Here is a 14,504-nt window from a genome sequence, read left to right on the forward strand (position 1 = left end):
TTGAGGATACTGATGTATCCAGTAAAGTCTCAACGAATACAAAACATATTGATCGAGTCGTCTCGACCTTATCCAATAAAATCCAACCTCACACAAACCTAAACAAATCCATTAACCCAACTCAATTAGAACCCATCTTTTCAACTCAATAACCAACCAGATCTCAAAAAGTCGATCGAATTGAATGATTAGTGAGGTCTTAAAAAGTCATAGAATTCATTATCGGTCATTCCATTTTCGCTTTCAGCAAGCTATGGTTTCTATCATTCAATCGGATACCAATTGCTTGGATGCATTTGAAAACCTCTAGATGACCTACAAAAAAAAAAAGGAAAAATAACTTAAATACACAACTATAAGTTTTATATTCTCTAATTTTTCCTTCTTTTTTTAAATATTACATAATTCCTTTTTTTTTAATTTTACTTTTAAGTATATAGATACATTACATTTTCTCTCCTATAATACACAATTATCCATTTTAATGCCTATTTTTTCTCCATTAAAACACTCAACCTTTTAAATCAATAATTCCCTTTTTTTTAATTTTACTTTTAAGTTTATAGATACATTACATTTTCTCTCCTATAATACACAATTATCCATTTTAATGCCTATTTTTTCTCCATTAAAACACTCAACCTTTTAAATCAATTTTTGGATTTTGAATTTTCTCCATTTAAACACTCAACCTTTTAAATCAATTTTTTTATTTTGAATTATTAATTTTAATTAATTTTAAATAAAAGACCCAATTTTGAAATTTTAAATTTCAAAATTCAAAAAATTTTGAAATTTCAAAAATCAGAACAACTTCTCTTAACTTCTCCCATTTTGTTCTTACTCCATCAAGTTTCAGTTCTTTTTTTTTCCATAATCATCTTCCTTCTCTTAAAGATTACTTACTCCGCCATTCCAACTTCAACGTAAACCCACATGCTTAACAACTCCCAAAAATAAAAACCCTAAACCCCCAAGTTCAGTTACTGAAGAAACAAATTCCAATCAGAGGAAAGATTAAACGAACAACCAAAAAGTAGATGAATTTGGTAATCTTCTTGTTCTTGGAGGCAAGCAGATGAAAATGAACGGTCACCTTACAAAAGGTTCAAATGATGATGTGTGTGTGTGTATATATATATATATATATGATATTCACTTTCATAAATCAGTAAGGTATTAGTTGTTTAGTTGATGTACTGATACATGTTTTGAAAATTGTTATAATGTATCATTCACTAAGTTTAATAAATGTTTCATCCACTGTACTTGATGATACATATAGAATCAGGGTGTATATTGTTTAGTCGATGTTTCTAATACATGTATTTGATATATATCACATGTTATAATGTTTTAGTTAATTCATTGATACATGTAGTAGACATGTATCCCATGTTTTTCATGTAGTATGAATTTCTGAAAACTGAAACCATGTATCAGTAAGTTATTAGTTGTTTTATTTGGTATTTATATTTCAATATCGTTATAATTTGCTGTTTTATTTTCAAATTGCAGCCACTGAAGTACAAGATTAAAAAGATATCAACACATCCCATAAGGTTTGTTGTCAATTTTAACAACAATTTCCTAAAGGACTTTGAAAAATATATAGGGAAGAATGTTATCCAAATGTTTAATGATTTGTTACCTTATACATAGAGGAGAATGTTATCCAATTACGTGCTGATTTTATGGTGATTAATGATTTGTTATCTTAAATTAAATTGTTTTAGTAACAACATTAATTGTATCATTTTTTCCCCATTTTTTTCTCAACAGTTTAAACTTACCATGTATCATTTACCATGTACCACTAGAGTCTAAAGTATCACAGAATAACAAATTTAAGGGATTTTTTGTAAATACTAATTTTGTCGGGACAAAATGTAATTATTAAATTACACTATAGGATTCCTTAAATTTTTACAAAAAAAAAAAATGCTTTCTAGAATTATCTTGTGCCAAATCATACCGGTCCGGCCCGACCCCTTATAGTTTGAACCTAGTAAAAAAGATGGATCTAAGTCCGACCCACATTTTGTTTCCAAGAAACTATCCGGGGCTCCGGTCTAAAGATGCAAATTTTCTCCAGTAAACACGCAGCTGCCTCCTCCGCCGCTCGCTTCTTCTTCTTCCTTCTCCCTGTACTTCTTCTTCTGATGAGCGTATTGTTGCCAGCGAAATCCAATTACCCATTTTAGGTAACTGCGCCTTCAGCTTGAGGTACCAGTTTTCTCTTCAATTCCCCTAAAAAACCATTTAGATTTCCCCCCATTTTCATCTTCTTCACATTCATGTATTGCATATACTATTTCTCTTCTACAGAATGACCCTTTATGTTAGAGCTTCTAAATTCATCATACCTAAATCAAATCTCAATCATTTCAGTTTTTTCGTATTTTCTTCTCTTAAAAGATTGATTTTTTATTCATCATTACATCAGTTTCAATGCCCATCTAAGATAAAAATCAATAATATTACAAGGACTGGTAGTAATAATGGTGGCAATGGCATTCGAGAGAATCCCTTTACAGATTCTGATATTCAGAGATTAATTTTGAATAAGATTGAAGAAAGGGGCTGGGTTACTGGGGAGGAATTTTGGGTTGTTCCAGATTGTTTTCATTCTTTAATTTATGATTCTGATTTGTTGGTTAAGATTCTTAGCTCAATTCGTTGTCGACCAAGGGTTGCATTGAGATTGTTTAGGTGGGCTGAAGGGCAAAAGGGATTCAAGTATTCAGAGTTTACTTTTTGTACTATTCTTGATATTTTAATACAGAATGGTTGGGTAAAGTCTGCTTATTGGGTGGTAGAAAGGGTGATTAGTAGTAATATGCATAAAGTTGTTGATTTATTGGTTGATGGGTATTTGAATTTGAAGGTTTCTGTTGAGATACTTAATCTTTTTTTGAGAATATACACGAAGAACGCAAATGTGGACCAGTGCTTGTTAGTTTTCCAGAAGATGCTGAGGAATGAGATGATGCCTGATGTGAAGAATTGTAATAGGATTCTAAGGAACTTAAGAGATAGAAATTTAGTTGCCAAGGCGAGAGAAGTGTATAAGATGATGGGTGAATTTGGGATTATGTCTACTATTATTACTTATAATACAATGTTGGATTTGTTTTGTAGAGAAGGTGAAGTAGAACAGGCTTTGGATCTTTTATCAGAAATGGAGAGAAGGGAGTGCTATCCAAATGATGTAACATACAATATCTTGATTAATGGGTTATCAAAGAAAGGGGAGTTTAACCATGCTAGAGGTTTGATTGGAGAGATGTTGAATAAAGGACTGAGGGTTTCAGCTCATACATATAATCCTCTAATTTATGGTTACTGTATTAAGGGAATGGTTGTGGAGGCATTGAGTCTCGGAGAAGAGATGGAAGTAAGAGGAGTTTCACCTACTGTCTCAACATATAATACATTTATTTATGCTCTTTGCCGGCAGGGGCAAGCTAGTGAAGCAAGATACTGGTTTTCTGTCATGCTGAAGAAGAATTTGGTGCCGGACATAATGTCATACAACCCTTTGATTTACGGATACTGTCGGTTGGGGGATATTGATGAGGCCTTTTCCTTATTACATGATTTAAGGAGCAGGGGACTTTTTCCTACAGTGATCACCTACAATACAATTATGGATGGACTCTGTAAAAAAGGTAATTTAGAGGATGCTAAGCAGATGAAAGAAGAAATGATGAGACATGGTATATCTCCTGATGTATTTACTTATACTATTCTGGTTCATGGTTCCTGCAAGGCAGGAAATTTACCAATGGCAAAAGAACTATTTGATGAGATGTTACAGAGGGGTTTGGAGCCTGACTGCATTGCTTACACAACTCTAATAGCAGGTGTACTGAGCCTGGGTGACATATTGAACGCATGCAAACTACAAGAGGAAATGTCAACAAAGGGATTCCCACCAAATATAATAATCTACAATGTATTTGTGGATGGTATTGCGAAGCTGGGTAATCTTGAAGAAGCAACTGAGTTGTTACAGAAGATGGTTGGGGATGGCCTTATGCCTGATCACGTAACATATACCAGTATAATTCATGCCTACCTCGAATTTGGGAACCTTAAGAAAGCCAGAGAGTTGTTTGATGAGATGATAAGTAAAGACATATCTCCGACAGTTGTAACATACACAGTGCTGATTCATGCGCATGCCGGTAAAGGGAGGCTTGAACTTGCACATATGTATTTTTCAGAGATGCAACAGAAGAGCATTCTGCCAAATGTGATTACCTACAATGCGCTAATAAATGGCCTTTGCAAGTACAGAAGAATAAACGAGGCTTACAGTTACTTTGCTGAAATGAAAACAAGAGGAATTATCCCTAATAAATATACCTACACCATTTTGATAAATGAGAACTGTGATTTGGGTAACTGGCAAGAGGTTTTGAGACTGTTCAAAGAAATGTTGGATGACGGAATCCAGCCTGATTCTTTTACATACAGTGCGATGTTGAAAAATCTCGGAAGAGATTATAAATCACATGCCATAGAATACCTTGACTTTATACTTTTGGGTGATGAAAGCGATGAAGGCACTGCCGAAGCAAAAAGTTGAAAAATCCGTGAATAGCCACTGATATTCTTGGGTGACTAGCTTTCTGTTCTTGGTCTTTGTTCTAAAGGCTCCACACCATGAGCTTGTCCATAATAGCTGCTGGTATGTGTCAGTTATGTGTGTTCATAACGGGATAATTATTTTTTATCATTGTTCTCCACCATGCATTTACAACTTTAATATGACTTTCATTAGGTGGAGCATATAGAGCCTTTCATGGTCCAATTTTTATATGGACTTACTTCCTGTATTTGGGGTAAGATTTTTGAACCTACTTTACCTTCTTTTCAAATTCATGCATGGATCTCTAAATAAAAATTCTTGTCTCTCTCCTCTACTAAGTGGCTCTTCATTTTCCTTTTCTCATTTTTGTTCCCTCTGATTCCTTTCCCAGAATTTTGACGCAATTTCACATGCATACAAGCCTTATAATTGCTACATTTTAATGGATGAGTATCTGCTCTTAAACATTCTTTTGAAGGAGATAAAATAATGAAGATATTGGAGGCAAGTAATTTCACTTTTTCTTGTAATTCACCTCATGTTCTGTTTTAACTTTGCAGGGTAAACACAAAAGTCTATGCAGTCTACCAGATAACATGAAATTCTTTTGCAGGTTAGTGGTATTTAATTTTAGTTGAGGGTCTCTAATTATATAAAGTTTTCACGTTTTGGGTCTTCCCTCACATTTGTGTTCAGTTATAGTCTATCTTCATGTTACAATTCTAGCTTTTGGAAACACTAAGATATCTGGTAGGACTTGTAAAAGTACTACAGTCAATCTGTTTAGGTAGCATCTATCCATGTTCGCTTTACCACTCTCTCTGGTTAAGTAGAACCATTTTATTTACTTCAGGTCAACATTGTTGCTGTCTGTTTGGTGCAGAAAGCTGGGATTGACATGCAAGGTCTTGGTGCTCCTGAGATACTTCAAAATTTTCACTCCCAACCGAGCTGCATAGAGGTGTATGAGAGTGATTTATGCCTTCTTCTGTCTGCTCTGAACCTATGGACATTCTTAAGACTGGTGACTTGCATTTTCTTGAAAAGTACCCTTTGATTTTTAAGGGATTCTTGAAAAATTAATGAATTTTGAGAAACATTTTCCTGTATTCTTCTTCATTTAAGGTTAATTTCCTGTTTAGTTCTAGTACTAGCATGTAACTTTTGAGACCTATCTGACCAGATATCGATAATTTGTCAGGTTAGTGGCACATGGAGCTGCCGTTCCTGAATATTTCTATGCAAACCTAAAGCAGTAAAGCGAAGGATGCCAATCTGGTTGAATCTCCATGCAAATTCAATCCCTTAAAGCATGCTAATAGGTACTTTTTGAAGCTATTTAAAGTCTAACATTCTGCAGTACAGTTTCACCCTTTTCATGTAGTCTATGTTGGTTTACATGCTTCTCACTACTTGGTGATATACATGCCTTCTGAGTGAACTATTCTATATGGATATGTTTTCAGCTGCTGACAAATGCTAAGCTTAATCCATTAACTGATAGTGTTGGGAGCTGCTGTCTAAAATTCTAAGGATATGTTCTTACTCTTATCTTTTTTTGTTCTTTTTCTATTTTCAAATGTTTCCTGTTGGCCAAACTAAAAGTAGATGTGTCCTCCACTACTTTAGCAGTTATTGGTTATTCTTGAATATTTAATCCCAATTTAGCATATAGTTTCAAAGTTGTGCAATCTATCGTGGCACTAAACTTATGAGACATATAATGGAGCTGTGGAAAAAAGTGATGGTGCGTGAACTTAGGGACTCTGAATGAGTAACATATCCAGTTTAGATTTATGCCTGGTAGATCGACAATAGAGGCTATATTCTTGTAAGGATCTTTTTCCTCCATTGTGCCCTATCTTTAGTTGAGGCACAATGGAGGGAAAAAATCCATGTAGGTGATAGCTACTAGTTTGAGGATACACGCAAACTTGTGTCGCAAATATGTGGATTCAAAAATGGATGTGTGATTATACAAAGTTTAGATAAGACAATAGATGTCCACATTACAGAGAAGACACAAGTTACAGAAATTGAGGATAAATTGTGAGAAAGTTGGTAAGATGGTTTGGTCATATTGTACGTTGACCTCTAGGTGTACCGGTTCATAAGTGGGAAACCAAGGTGAGTGGAACTGCTAAAAGGGACTTCAAAATTTAGAAGGAAATTGTCTTGAAAAAAACCACTCTTGTGGAATCCATGCAAACTTGATGAAAAATGGAGCACAATGGAATATTGAAATCTGTATAGAAGTATACTCTAGGTCCAATATTTTCCAGAAATCTGTTAGTCCTCCCAAAGATTTATATTCATAAAAAAAATGTAAATAATTTATTTTACAACATGGATCAAAATAAGTTAAAATGGAGCGACATGGACAATGAGGATTCATATGCATGCTGGACCTAATTCCAAACTGTTACACTTATCGAGTATTAAACTTTGTTCACTCCTCGTTGCCTGTTTCTCTTGAAATATTTTTCTGGAAGGATGAAGACATTTTTCTTGTTAAGTTAATAAGCATTAATTACTGGGAGCGGGAATATTTCAAACTTGCTTAATTCTCTTGGGGGAAAATAAGTTGAAAATGAGAAGAATTTGGAATACAAGCAATCTAACAATAGATGCACCTCTACTGTGAGTGTGATGAATGTTGGACTGGAGTGTTTAACTAACTTTTTAGTTAAGATTTTCTCGTTTGGAATAACTATAGTTTTTACGTAGGGATGCAATTTGGACTACTCATATATGATGTAATTGTATTTCTCTATATATGGTTAGTGTTCTCTCCCTAGTGATGGATATAGGTGATTCTTGTAGATGATATCACCGAGATCCTTCCGCCTTACTTAGACGAGAGGAAACAGGTATCCGATTATAAATGAACCCATAAATCATAAAATGTGTTGACATGTGTTTCTGGATAGCCTATAGTGAACTGGTATCTCTATGATTCAATTAGTCGGTTGAGCACTTTGCCTTGTGTACACCTTTCCTGCTTTCTCATGACTCTCCACGCTCTATAAGTATTTACGTGCCTGTTGAGAACACAAGACCTGACATCTACACTGATTTTTGGTTTACAGATACCAGGTTGATTCTGTTCCATGTGTTATGCCTGATGTGCAAACGGTCAAATGCAAGTTCTTAGATTGTAGACAGAAGCAAAGGCAAAAAAAGGGGTTATTTCCTATCCGCCTAACCCCTGGTGAGAAGAATTATCGATACCTTTGCTGGTGGAGGTGACAGGTTTTGTGGAATAGTCGAGGTGTGCAAGTTGGCCTAGACACCACCAGTGCTTTCACAAAGGAATTCACAAGAGCAAATACATTTGAGAGTTGACACTGTGATAAGGGGTATGTGAACTTCACTACACGAATGTGTACGAAACCTTGAATGGTGGAGGTGGATGAATTCATTGTATAGATGCAACACTATATAAGTCGCGAGGCAAAGTGTGAAGAATTGCAGTTTGTGAAGTTCTCCAAGTTTTTCATCAACCAAATTACCAAGTTTTTTTTTATGTGTTTGTTAAATACTTGTAATTGCATTTGTTTTACTTACTCAAAAGAGCTAAAGTTGATTCCACTGAATGAATAAGATCAACTAGTTTATCATACATATTGTCTATATTGCTCACTGAAAGAAGAAACTCAATTCTTTTATTAATTGATTAGTGTCAATGTAACTTGTAAATACTTCCCATTACTGAGAAAATAAACAACCAGCAAATTAAAATGTATGTCATTTGAAATATTTTTTACATGAATAATGGTTACTAGTAACTGATAATTTGAAAATTGAACTTATAAATAGAGGAGCTATCTTGGTTATTAAATAATCTTTATGGTTTTTGTCATTTTGTTAATTTGGTCTATAAGTAATGAGCTAATGAATCCCCTTTCTTGTTATTATTGAACCAACCAATTAAATTTGTCGAAAGATTCATAATGATTAACTTTACAAAGATTTCATAGGTTATAGCTCGTAAAATGTACTTCATAGGGATCATGCATTACATTTAAAAATGTCATATTAATGGATTTTAAACACCTAAATGTCATTGAAATTGCCAATTAAATTTGTCATAAGATTCATAATGATCAACTTTACGAAAATCTCATAAGGTAATAGCTTGTGATTTATCGTTTGTATTTGAATTAGTCAAGTTAATGAATTTCAGATTTCAAAATACAAATTAGTCGAATCAGTAAATTTTGAATAACGACTATTATTATGGTTAAAGTTTGGCATCCAAATAAATGTCTATTCCTTTTCTTGTTTTTCTATGAACTACATTGTTCAAACCCTAAGTTAAACAAAAGGAAGAATATTAAGGAAATTGAAGCAAAGACGTAAACTTCTTAACTAGGGAATTCTGACCAACCCTCAAAGACTAAAAATACACCATAAGAATAACTTTTACCGTCTCAAATTATTTGTCGTATTAAAAATTCACGATAAAATTAATTATTTTTTTACATTTTACCCTTAGTACGTACTACATAGTTATTATTCTTGAAAATGACAAACGCCTCACTTTATTCGAGTTTAGCACAGACAATATGAATAAATTTGGTGTTAATATCAAATTAATATATATATATATATATATATATATATATATATATATATATATTATGTTTGCACATACTCATCTAACGCTCATGGCTAATTAATATTTATTCTCATCTTATTAACTTATATAATTATGATAAAGTTTACATAATTTGATATAAATATCTAATACGTATAAGTATTTATTATAAACTCACACCGATAAAGTTAAAAATACTTTCGAATATAAATATTTATAATTTTCTTTTAATCATTTAATATTTAAAATTTACTTATTCGACTCATTTAAATTCATAGTGAATATCATTTTAGAATAAATGCTCTTTTAGAAAGGTTTTGTTTTGTTTTCTGTATAATTTTAAAAATGCAGAATAAGACAAATATATATCTGCAAAAATCAGCAAATAATTCCAAAAAAAATCTACTCCCAGAGTAAGTTCCAAAGTTATAGTGTCTCAGATTCTCAGTGATTAAATAAAGAAATAAATTATGTTTTATCTTTTTTCCATTAGCAAGACATGTGCCATGCCATTTATACTCATATTTCTTACTTATAATTATAATTATATATTTACTTTAATTTTAAACTTCTACAGTAAAACTGTACTAAACATTTACCTTATTGAATTTTTCCTTGCCAAAAATTACACTATTCAAAAGGGATAATATATAATAAAAGTTAAGCGTATAACATTTTATTAATACGAGAGTGAATGTAACAAATAATAACTTATATTTATATTTATTGAATTGATATAATCGAGTGAATGCAATAAATAATAACTTATACTTATTGAATTGTTATAATCGCTGCATGTGAGTAAGTTTTTTTTACAGTACTTATACTCTTTTTCCAAGTTTGACATTTTAAGTTATATATTGTTCGGATGCTGCAGAAATATTGTAATATGTGTCAGATTTTTCAAAAATTACTATTTGAAGGATCCAATAAGCATAAGACAACATTTTTAAAGCGTCTGAGCAATGCACATAGGATCTCCTTGAAGAACGAAATCTAGCCGCAGGGGTGTAGCTACATAATAACACCGCATATACAAGTAAAATGATATACAAATTGATTAAATAACATATTTCGAACATTGATTACACGATAGAGTATTGTAGCCCAATGGATTTAGGTTCATTGAAAGGGCCAAGCTAAGGCTTAAAGCGCTTGTGTGTTTTGAATCTCACGAACGACAATTTTTCAACCTTTGTTCGTAGTATTTCTGGCTTCGCCACTGAATCTAGGAGTGTATTTAAATCTCATGACTATGAATATTTTTGACTCCGCCGCTGAGTCTAGGAGCTTGAATTAACTTTAGTACACCAAAAGTAGTTAGTAAAAAAACAAAAAAATTAGCATTTGTATACTAAATTGTACTTTTTCAATCTGTCGATTTCTGCTAAGAAAAAAAATACTAATTAACGTCAAGCAACATAGAGTATCACTTTGAGATTCTCAAACTATACAACAAAGTTCCCACTTCTGTTCCTAAAAAAAATGATGACCAATTTTTTTTTGTCACTTTTTCTTGATATCTCCTATATAAACTATGTCAAAACCAAAGATTAAACCCCCACAAAAAGATTAAATTAAAAAAAATAAACAAAAAATGTGGTGTTCCCTTTTTTCTCCAACATCACATTTTACTATAATTAAGTGTTCAATCCCAAGTGATAATCAAGAATTCAAGAATCCAATTAATGGAAATGTTGTGAAAATGGATTTGTCAAAATCCAATAATAATGTTGCAACAAAAACTTCATTTTCTCCTTGTGATGAAACTTTGTACAATATTCCAATGTCACAAATTAGGCAAAATATACCAACAAAGAAACAACTTGTGGATACTTATAGACAGGGAATTATTGTTGAAGGTGCATATAGACAAACAGTTGTTATAAGGTCTTATGAAGTTGGTCCTGATAAAGTTGCTACTATTGAAAGTTTACTTAATTTACTTCAGGTGAGATCATATTTTCTTTTGTCATTTTATTGAGTTATGATTAGTTTGTTGTTCACCTCGAATCGCGAGGATAAAACATGAATAGTGAGGTGAGGATTCGTATAGCTGACTCTGACTTGTTTTTGATTGAGGCATAGTAGTCTGACGTCGTTGTTGTATTAATGAAATGACATGAATAATGAAGATTCATATAGCTGACTCTGACTTGTTTTTGATTGAGGCATAGTAGTCTGACGTCGTTGTTGTATTAATGAAATGACATGAATAATGAGGATTCATATAGCTGACTCTGACTTGTTTGTGATTGAGGCATAGTAGTCTGACGTCGTTGTTGTATTAATGAAATGACATGAATAATGAGGATTCATATAGCCGACTCTGACTTGTTTGTGATTGAGGCGTAGTAGTCTGACGCTGTTGTTGTAGTATTAAATGACATGAATAATGAGGATTCATATAGCTGACTCTGACTTGTTTGTGATTGAGGCGTAGTAGTCTGACGCTGTTGTTGTAGTATTAAATGGCATGACATGTATAATGACGATTCATATAGTTGACTCACACTTTTTGTGATTGAGGCGGAGTAGTTTGACGTTGTTGTTGTACTATTAAATGGAATGACATGTATAGTGAGGATTCATATAGTTGATTCCGACTTGTTTGTGATTTTAGCATAGTAGTTTGATGTTGTAGTTGTAGTATTAAAAGGAATGACAAGTATAGTGAGGGTTCATATACCTGACTCCGACTTGTTTGTGATTGTGGCATAGGAGTCTGACGTTGTTCTACTATTAAATGGAATGAGATATACTGTGAGGATTCATATAGCTGACTCGGACTTGTTTGTGATTGTGGCAAAGTAGTTTGACGTTGTTGTTGTATTAAATGGAATGACATGTTCAGTGAGGGTTCGTATAGCTGACTCACACTTGTTTGTGATTTAGGCATAGTTATTTGACGTTGTTGCTAAATGGAAACAATAAGGATTCATATGGTTAGTTTCGACTTGTTTGAGATTAAGGCATAGTTGTTTGACATTGTTGCAGTACTAAATGGAATGACATGTACAATAAGGATTCATATGGTTGATTTCGACTTGTTTGAAATTGAAGCATCGTACATGTTGCTACTTAGCACTTACATCTCTTCCTATCTTCACTTCCAACTAACTACACTAAGAGCTTTTTCTGGTTTACGTATCTGGAGTTCGGAGCATACCAGTCCGACTAATTTGGATTTGTGTTGTATTTTTTGCAGGAAACAGCATTGAATCATGTGTGGATGTCAGGACTACTTAGTGATGGATTTGGTGCTACACATGGAATGATGAAAAATAACCTCATATGGGTTGTTTCAAGAATGCAAGTTCAAATAGACCATTATCCAATATGGTAAGTGATATTTGATCCTTTTAGCGAAGTTGGAGTTAACGAACTAACGTTTATGATACTGAAGATTCATACAGACGACCTCAACTAACTTAAGATCGAGGTGTAGTAATATTAGTAGTAGTAATAGTAGTAGTTGGAGTTTACTTGTGCCACTCTTGTTACAAACTGTTAAGAGTAGGTAATCTGTACCCCGTCTTTGTTTCTATTGCATTCTATCTCATGGCATCACGTTCTGTTCTGCGAGATCAGTAAACTCGGATAAGCTTTTGTTCTATAGCCCTTAGATACATGGACAGATGCTTTCTCCATATTGTAACGTCTCTATCAACTGAATTCTCTTTTTAACGCCTCACCTGATACATGTTAACTTACAATTGATGCCTGATTCTCCCGATGCATCGCTCTCTTGGTTTTTGGTACTAGGACTAACAAAAAGACTCAAAAAAACTTGAACAGGGGTGAAGTAATAGAGATTGATACATGGGTTGGAGCTTCGGGGAAAAATGGGATGAGACGCGACTGGCAAATTAGAAGTCAAGCCACAGGCCTTGTATTTGCCAGAGCAACCAGGTTCAGTTACACTTACAGATAATTTTCAAGAATCTGTTTTTTTTTTTTGTCCAAGTAAAACCGAGAGACGATTTTCTCAAATCAACTAATGATAATTATCTCAGAAAGTCGTTTTTATTGATACTTATTGTTAGTTGAGTGACCACCTGAGAAATCTACTCGTAAAACCAACATAATGTTGTAAGTTGTAACTGAGTTTTTGTGTGGACAGTACATGGGTGATGATGAACCAGCAAACGAGGCGTCTGTCAAAGATGCCGGAAGAAGTGAGGGCTGAAATCTCACCATGGTTCATCAGTAAGCAAGCCATCAAAGAGGAAAATCCTACTAAGATACAGAAGTTGGATGACACCGCTAAATATGTCCTTTCAAATTTGAAGGTGATCTTCAGCAATTTCATCGATATGTCAAGACTCGTAGATACTGATCTTTTTTCAACTTTTTGCAGCCAAAGAGAAGTGATCTGGACATGAATCATCATGTAAATAATGTGAAATACGTTCGTTGGATGCTAGAGGTAAAACGAACATCTAATAACATTGATTCTTGATCTCGACATCAACTTATGATGAAAAACATCAGTTTTTTTGTTCTGTTTCATGTTGTTGCAGACCATTCCTGACCAGTTTTTGGAGAGTTATCAACTGTCTAGCATCGTGCTCGAATACAGGAGAGAATGTGGAAGCACAGATATCGTTCAATCCCTTTGTGAACCTGATGAAGAGGTACTTTTCGACGATGTTGATCACCAACATAAGAGAAGAATTAGTGTACTTCATGGATTTTCATTGGCATCAGGGCTTCTTGAAGCAAATGGACTTCTTGAGTCATTTAGTCAAAGGCCATTTAGCTATACACATTTGCTTAAGATAAAAGAACAGATCAAGAATGAAGAAATTGTTAGAGGAAGGACTACTTGGAAGAGAAAGATATCTTCCATGCCATTTCCTACCTAACATACAAGCGATGTTGTTCAGACTCTTCAAAAATGTCACTTAGACGTGTGTCGGATTCTCCAAAACCTGTGTTTCCATAGGATCTAACATGGGTACAGTCGCATTTTTGAAGGGTCTGAACAACAACGTAATTTGCTAACGAACCATAAATACGGTTCGCCGATCCCGAAGGAGAAAAAAGGTTCTTGAAACTAAGAAAAGGACTTTGATTGATGGGGGCAAAACAATAATATAAAAGTGAAGATACAAATAAATATGTTTAATGTTGAAGTACAAAAGTCATAGTTGAAGCAGCATTGCAGCATAAACTGAAGATTCAAATACAATGGATTTGCAAAAGCAGCATTTTTTAGGAAAGAAGCATATTCACATATCAAAAAGAAAAAAAAAAAACTTTTGTATAGTGTATAGGTCTTCCTAGAAATATGTATGATTTTGT

The 14,504-nt window shown here is 33.5% G+C and overlaps 2 protein-coding genes across 10 annotated transcripts; both read left to right on the plus strand.

Moving 5' to 3' along the window:
- Positions 1 to 416: 416 nt before the first annotated feature.
- On the plus strand, positions 417 to 8,219 carry LOC101266332 (pentatricopeptide repeat-containing protein At1g22960, mitochondrial). Of its 9 annotated transcripts, none has more exons than XM_019214074.3 (6): positions 417 to 4,696; positions 4,790 to 4,850; positions 4,989 to 5,210; positions 5,451 to 5,558; positions 5,799 to 5,919; positions 7,687 to 8,219. In XM_019214074.3, exon 1 carries the CDS (start codon positions 2,330 to 2,332, stop codon positions 4,592 to 4,594), a length of 2,265 nt encoding a protein of 754 aa, XP_019069619.1. In that variant the 5' UTR covers positions 417 to 2,329; the 3' UTR covers positions 4,595 to 4,696; positions 4,790 to 4,850; positions 4,989 to 5,210; positions 5,451 to 5,558; positions 5,799 to 5,919; positions 7,687 to 8,219. The 9 variants fall into 9 exon arrangements, with proteins under 9 accessions (XP_019069619.1, XP_069153858.1, XP_069153856.1 ...); XM_069297757.1 differs by having other exon boundaries at positions 5,481 to 5,621; XM_069297755.1 differs by having other exon boundaries at positions 5,481 to 5,558.
- A 2,683-nt stretch (positions 8,220 to 10,902) lies between these two features.
- Positions 10,903 to 14,065, plus strand: LOC101266636 (palmitoyl-acyl carrier protein thioesterase, chloroplastic-like). Its single transcript, XM_026031001.1, has 6 exons — positions 10,903 to 11,148; positions 12,406 to 12,539; positions 12,963 to 13,109; positions 13,321 to 13,489; positions 13,558 to 13,626; positions 13,721 to 14,065. The coding sequence occupies exons 1-6, from the start codon at positions 10,903 to 10,905 to the stop codon at positions 14,063 to 14,065; spliced, it is 1,110 nt and encodes a 369-aa protein (XP_025886786.1).
- Positions 14,066 to 14,504: the final 439 nt, after the last annotated feature.

This window comes from Solanum lycopersicum, chromosome 5, assembly GCF_036512215.1.
Source record: "Solanum lycopersicum chromosome 5, SLM_r2.1".
NCBI lineage: Eukaryota > Viridiplantae > Streptophyta > Magnoliopsida > Solanales > Solanaceae > Solanum > Solanum lycopersicum.

Excerpts from the sequence above, each read along its gene's own strand:
- LOC101266636 (XM_026031001.1), top strand. The coding sequence starts at position 10,903 with ATGGATTTGTCAAAATCCAATAATAATGTTGCAACAAAAACTTCATTT. Across the intron at positions 13,110-13,320 it reads GTATTTGCCAGAGCAACCAG|TACATGGGTGATGATGAACC; the intron begins GTTCAGTTACAC and ends TTGTGTGGACAG. Across the intron at positions 13,490-13,557 it reads ATGTCCTTTCAAATTTGAAG|CCAAAGAGAAGTGATCTGGA; the intron begins GTGATCTTCAGC and ends AACTTTTTGCAG.
- LOC101266332 (XM_019214074.3), top strand. The coding sequence starts at position 2,330 with ATGACCCTTTATGTTAGAGCTTCTAAATTCATCATACCTAAATCAAAT.